Genomic DNA, 7,030 nt, shown 5'->3' with positions numbered 1-7,030 from the left:
TCTGAGCATGTATTATTGGCTTTGAGTCACTGGGAAATCCTCCAACTTAGTTAGGTCAGAGTTAGCACACCTAGAACGTGGTGAACCTAATTAACATATCAATTGGTGTAGCTAATAAAGAGATCATCCTAGATTTAGATCATCTTAAATCCAACAAGTATCTTTATAAGAGAAGAGAAGACAGACACAAATGGAAAGAAGCCAAGTGAAGATGAAGGCAGATTAGAGTGATCCTGCTACAAGCCTGGAGTCATTATGAGCTGAAAGAAGCAAGAAAGCCATCTTCTCTAAAGCCTTCAGAGACAGTGTGGTCCTCTCAACACATTCATTACAGACTCTGGCCTCCAGAATTGCGAAAGGGTACACTTCTGTTGTTTTAACCCATAAAGTTCGCAGTAATTTTTTATAGCAGCCCCAGGATACTAATCTAGAGTGCAAAGTGGGAGTAGGGCACGTGACTATAAGGTGAAAAGCGATTGGTTGGGGAGGATTCTAGCTAAATCCTGTAAGGCTAAATCCTCTACAGTTATTTAAAAGTAAATAGGCTTTTCTAATGGGTAGATATTTCATGATATTTCATCTGTTGCTGACTTTTGTTTTGTTTTTGTTTTTTAATATAATTTCTGCTTTTTCGTCTGGGCTGCTGACATGCCATCCAGACTGAGGAAGACCCGGAAACTTTGGGGCCACGTGAGCCACGGCCACGGCCGCATAGGCAAGCACCGGAAGCACCCCGGAGGCCGCGGTAATGCTGGTGGTCTGTATCACCACCGGATCAACTTCGACAAATACCACCCAGGCTACTTTGGGAAAGTTGGTATGAGGCATTACCACTTAAAGAGGAACCAGAGCTTCTGCCCAACTGTCAACCTTGACAAATTGTGGACTTTGGTCAGTGAGCAGACACGGGTGAATGCTGCTAAAAACAAGACTGGGGCTGCTCCCATCATTGATGTGGTGCGATCGGGCTACTACAAAGTTCTGGGAAAGGGAAAGCTCCCACAGCAGCCTGTCATCGTGAAGGCCAAATTCTTCAGCAGAAGAGCTGAGGAGAAGATTAAGGGTGTTGGGGGGGCCTGTGTCCTGGTGGCTTGAAGCCACGTGGAGGGAGATTCATTAAATGCTGACTACTTTTTCTATATATATATATATATATATAATTTCCAACCCCAGAGGTAAGACAGAGTTTATATGCATGTCAGAGAGCATTCTGGGAGCAGAGTCGAGAAACATTCTGGAAATGCCTAGGAGCCCATAAGACCCCATGTAAAGATATTTACTGATGCCCCTATTTTCTGTCCATTACCTCATCTTTGCTTCTGTGCCATATACCCTGGAGTCAGGACCATTGTGGTTCAATATTTCCAGGCACAAAACTTCTGGTCCTCTTAGCAGCCCGGGAGAAGAAATGATTCAGCCATTTATCAGGTTCATCTAACTTCAGCCCCCAATTTTTCACCGGACCTCCACAGTCTCTCCAAACTCAGAACACCTCAAGGAGTCAAGTGAATTGGACTAGTTTGATCTTATCATTCCCCTCTTTATCCTTAGGTTCCAGCTTTCTCTGCTCTGCTAGAGTCCATTTCCTCCCTTTCTTTTAAAATAGGTAGTGACATTGTTTCTTCAAGGTGTTTTCTTTTCCATTTTTTTTTCTCATGGACCTGTATGCCTCTTGCCATTTTAGTTGATGTTCTAAAATGAAACAAAAATAAACAAACTTGTTCAGTCTGATTGTCATACCATAATTCTCCTCTTTATATTTTATCTAATTTGCTGACACTACTGTCCATCAACTTACCACAGCTACAAAGCTGAAATTCAAATGTATTTCTTCTCCCTTGTCTCCCATACCACTTAATCACAAAGGCAGACATATCTTGCCCCATTTAAAAAAAAAAAAATCAGTACACTAATCTCTAACCCTAATGATACTGCTTTAAAGGCTTCTCGTCATCTATCCGTTAACTACTGAGACACAATGTCCCTTCTTTTAGAATGCATCCCGAAACCCATCATCCACAGATCTGCAGAGTCATCTCTCTCATATGCACAGCTGAAGATGTACCTTCTCTTTTCATACCCTTCAAAAGCTGATCTCATAGGTCTAGATCAATGCGCAGCTTAGCATGGAACACAGGGCCCTCCTGGTAGAATCTTTTGACCTTATCGCATTCATAAATTTTCACTGCACCCAGGCTTATACTCAATGTTCTAGAATCACCTATAATCTCTATAGCTTTGTCATTTCCTCAGATTAAAATGACTTTCTTACTTCATCTTTTCAGTCTCCTCCCAATCTTCCAAAACAAATCAGGCCATTTGTTTTCTCCACTGTGAAGCCTTCCTTGTCCCCTGCCTCCCCTACCCAGCCTATCTTGCTCAACCTGGCTGACTTAGCCACTGATTATTTTCTTTGATCCTGGAAGCTACCTCCATTATTATCTTTATTATGATTATCTTTAAATACTCTCTTTTTCTCCTTTGAGATGTAGATCTTTTACAGTAGGTACTGTTCTTTATTTAAAGTTTAATTATTGCTTTTAGCATAGTGATAGGTACATAATTGAATTTAATGAAAAATTAACAGATCCCTTTGTCCTGAAGAAGGAAGCAGAGAGGTGAGAGTATACTCTGACATTAAAGTAGGTAGTAATGTGCATTCCAATTCATTTTTGTCTTTTTCTAGTACTAACAAACTTCATTGCTCAATGCTATTACTTATTGCTTCTTGAAATGTTGTTTCCTACCTTCTCCTACTAACTATTCCAACTCAGGTCAGATACGATGCATTTTCAAAGCTCCCCATACAAAAGAAGTCTTATATTAATATGATCCATCAGAAATAATGACATTCAGAACTTATTCCTTTTCTGTGCTGCAAGGTCAATTTTCCTACCTCTATTGAAGCATTCATCACTCTAAACAGCAAAGCAAAATACCTCCCAGGACTTAAGATTAGAATTATGGTAATATCAACTTGCAGTAGTTGACCTAGCCTTGCATAAAGTATAATACTTCCAAGCAATCACAGACAAATGGATGATTAAGCATTTTTTTCAAAAAAGAGGTCAGGATCTTGCTTTAGAAAGAGACTACCTATATTGACAGGCTTAAGTCTGCTGTACAATTAATGTCTAAAGTGAGGAATGTTTCAATCAGGAAAAAATGAATGTTTAGTGGAGAAAAAAGAGAAACTGGAATTCTAATATGCATCTAGCATTGACGACTGCACTGAAGAGTACAGACTTTCTATCAAATTTGGGGGAGACACACACATCATACACACAAACACGCACACACACACAGGCACATTCTGAGACACATTGATGATATCACTGATGAATTTTGGTTCTGTTTAAATAGCTCTTTCTTTCATTATTCTGAGAAGATAAAGTTGTTCTTTCCATCTATATATCCAAGCATACATTAACTGCTCAAGAAGTTTTATTAAGCAGGTGTGTATATGTACAATATTTTAAATACAAACATATGTTGGTGTATTGATTATAAATCTCAGTTACAAACTACGATTACATCAGTTCCATTCTTAGGTTGTGATTTTATAAGCCTTATGGAAAACTATGTTGATAGCGAGATTACTCGACAGTTTCTTTTATATCGTTTTTCTTTCTCACTTTGTTATTCTGCAGTCCAAGGTAACCCTTTCATAGAAGCAGAGCCAAGAATAACAACATTATTCATCTTCTCTACCTTCAAGTTGAAGTGTGCTGTATCAGCTACTAATATTCCAAACACTATGAAATAAGTTGTCTGGAGCTTTGTGGCTCCTTCTTATTCCTACCTCCTCTGTTTTGTTTGCTTTGTGGTGTGTAATAGCCCTTGACATGTTATATCTAATTATATTAAAACATGGTACATCACACAGGTCATGTCCCAGGAGGTCATGATTTAACATGGAGGAGAGGAATATTCTTACGAAATAAAAGCAGATGCTAGAGAATTGAAGATGTCCACAAATTACCCAGAGTAACAAAAATAAGCTCTCTCTATATATATTCTTCCTGCCTTTTCTCTCTTCATTGTGTGGAAGACAGTGTCATGTCTAATTTTCTCTTTGGGTTCATCATTTTCATGAGCATGTTATGTGTCAAATGTGAATACATCTAGTAGATGCAGTAAAAGATGCTAACATTCTAAATATATTCCCCCAAACAGCCTTAAGAATTCAATCCTTTATTACTGTATCCCACTAGACTCGCAATGTTGTAAATAGAGAAAAAATAAATGGACAAGATCAAAACTGTAAATTATTGAAACTACCTCTTCCCAAAATAAGTGCTTAAACATGATAAGAATATTTCCTTTGTTACACTAAGTTACACTATAATTCATACAACTTGTTCTAAGTCTAAAAAAAGTCTCAAAACCACTAATATTTAGGTATTTAAAACTGAAAATAGACCTATATCACTGTAAAAATATAGACACTGGACTTTGCAAATCAAGAATCAACATTGGGAAACAGTCATTGTACACATCCGTGAACATATGAAATTCAAGGAAGACAAAAGGACAAACCCAATAGTAGAGCTCATGATTCAAATCTACAAAGTCTCACATTGCCTTTTAAAGTTTTATTTACAAAAATTTTCTCACTTACTACCTTGAGTTTGCTCTGGCCTCTTGTTTTCCTTTCCTGTTTATCTTTATTCTTTTTGTATACCCTTTTAACCCATATCCTTCATCATTTCCCACAAATTTTCTTTCATATTTAGAGTAAACTTTAAATTGCAAGCAATAGGATTATTTAAAAATGTTAAGGTGCACGGAAAGACACAGATGCCTGATCATTAGGAAAATATCAACAAGAGGCCTTGGATTGGAAGGAGTCGTGGAAGATCTGCAAACCCAATAGTCTTCTGTCTGTTTCTCTCTTGCTTTCTCCATTTCTAATCCCCCATCCTTTGTCCCTACCCCCTGCCTTCTCTCTCTCTCTCTGTCTTTCTCTCTATGCTTTGTGGTGTATAATAGCCTTTCACACGTTATATTTAATTATTTTAAAGCATGGTGCATTGCATATGTCATGTTCCAGGAGGTCATGATTTAACATGGAGAAGAGGAATTTTCTTAGGAGAGGACTTTTCTTCTACTCCTCCTTCTCTCCTTCTCTCTCTCTCTCTCTCTCTGTCTCTCTCTCTCCCCCCCTCCCCCACCTCCTTCCCTTTCTGTTTCTTTCTTCTTTCTCTTTCCCTCACCCCAGTCTCTCCCTGCAAGTGTGTCTCCATCTGGAGCATCTGCCTTTGATTTCTCTGCCTTGCTCAAGGTCCAGTGTGTGATCATGCCATAAAGCACATGCCTTTCCAGCTTTAGCACTGTCATCAGATGACTTAATTTCTTAGCTTTTCAAGTCCATTGAGTACCATACGATTTGCCTAGCTTATCTTTTTTTTTTTTTTTTTTTTTTTTTTTGAGACGGAGTCTCTCTCTCTCACCCAGGCTGGGGTGCAGTGGCGCCATCTCGGCTCACTGCAAGCTCCGCCTCCCGGGTTCCCGCCATTCTCGTGCCTCAGCCTCCAGAGTAGCTGGGACTACAGGCGCCGCCACCATGACCGGCTAATTTTTTGTATTTTTAGTAGAGACGGGGTTTCACCGTGTTAGCCAGGATGGTCTCGATCTCCTGACCTCGTGATCCGCCCGTCTCAGCCTTCCAGAGTGCTGGGATTTAGCTTTCTATTTAATGGAAGCTACAAATCAAAGGTAGTTGACCAGGTTATTGAATGGTTGTCATTGAGAAGGATTTATACTGCTTTATCAATTATCAACAGCTGTGGGGGACAGAAACACAAAGAAAAAAAATGCAGCTTTCTTTTGAGGTACTAGATCTAGATCTAACAAGATCTAGATCTAGTACCCATAGAAATGCTTCACTGCTTTATTTTCTCTACACATTTGATTTCCAGTCACAACTTGCCTTTTTTTTTTTTTTTTTTTTTTTTTTTTTTTTGAGATGGAGTCTCGCTCTGTCGCCCAGGCTGGAGTGCAGTGGCCGGATCTCAGCTCACTGCAAGCTCCGCCTCCCAGGTTTACGCCATTCTCCTGCCTCAGCCTCCCGAGTAGCTGGAACTACAGGCGCCGCCACCATGCCCGGCTAATATTTGTATTTTTAGTAGAGACGGGGTTTCACCGTGTTCTCGATCTCCTGACCTTGTGATCCTCCTGCCTCGACCTCCCAAAGTGCTGGGATTACAGGTGTGAGCCACCGCGCCCGGCCAACAACTTGCCTTTATATCAATTCAAGCAACACAGAGACTATTGACTTTATACGAAGAAATTATTCATTTCCTTATCCTCACATTTATTTCACACTGTTAAGCTGAATTTAACTTTGACATCAAATAAAGTTTATGTTCTTGATAATATTTTCAAAACAAATTATTCAAACACGTAGAGTGTGCTTCTTCAAAATTGACATTCAAAACAAATGGGGCCAGGTGCGTTGGCTCATGCCTGTAATCCCAGCACTTTGGGAGGCTGAGGCAGGTGGATTGCATGAGGTCAGGAAGGAGTTCAAGATCAGCCTGACCAACATGGTGAAACTCCATCTCTACTAAAAATACAAAAGTTAGCAGAGCGTGGTGGTGCACACCTGTAATCTGAGCTACTCTGGAGGCTGAGTCAAGAGAATCGCTTCTACCTGGGAGGTGGAGGTTGCAGTGAGCTGAGATCATGCCACTGCAGTCCGGCCTGGGCAACAGAGCAACTCCCTCTTGACAACAACAACAAAAAATGGCATTATTTTATTTTAACCCGTTATACAATCTTCACCTTCAAAACAATTCCCTGATGTTTTTCACTGCAGTCAGTGATCTGGTGTTGATTGAATATTTGACTTCTGCCTGATAGAATGTATTATACTAAGGTAAAACTCTGCCACACTGTCTGATTACTTTATCCTTGCCCTTCCCTATTGGATAGGTATTTATGACTAGTTACCTGGTGATTTTGACCGAGAGTCAATAGAAATTCAACAATTAGAAATCCATGTAGAAATCATTAACAGCTATGTAAG

The 7,030-nt window shown here is 39.7% G+C and overlaps 1 protein-coding gene across 1 annotated transcript; it reads left to right on the top strand.

The window, feature by feature from the left end:
* Window positions 1-626: 626 nt before the first annotated feature.
* LOC126949612 (60S ribosomal protein L27a-like) lies at window positions 627-1,137 on the top strand. Its single transcript, XM_050782169.1, has one exon. The coding sequence runs from the start codon at window positions 649-651 to the stop codon at window positions 1,093-1,095; it is 447 nt and encodes a 148-aa protein (XP_050638126.1). The 5' UTR covers window positions 627-648; the 3' UTR covers window positions 1,096-1,137.
* The last annotated feature ends 5,893 nt before the right edge of the window (window positions 1,138-7,030 follow it).

This window comes from Macaca thibetana, chromosome 3 (genome assembly GCF_024542745.1).
Source record: "Macaca thibetana thibetana isolate TM-01 chromosome 3, ASM2454274v1, whole genome shotgun sequence".
In the NCBI taxonomy this organism is placed as follows: domain Eukaryota; kingdom Metazoa; phylum Chordata; class Mammalia; order Primates; family Cercopithecidae; genus Macaca; species Macaca thibetana.
The sequence above is the reverse complement of the archived record's forward strand: the minus strand, read 5'-3'. Positions and strand labels throughout refer to the sequence as shown.

What these genes read in the sequence shown, in the direction of transcription:
- LOC126949612 (XM_050782169.1), top strand. Translation starts at nt 649, where the DNA reads ATGCCATCCAGACTGAGGAAGACCCGGAAACTTTGGGGCCACGTGAGC.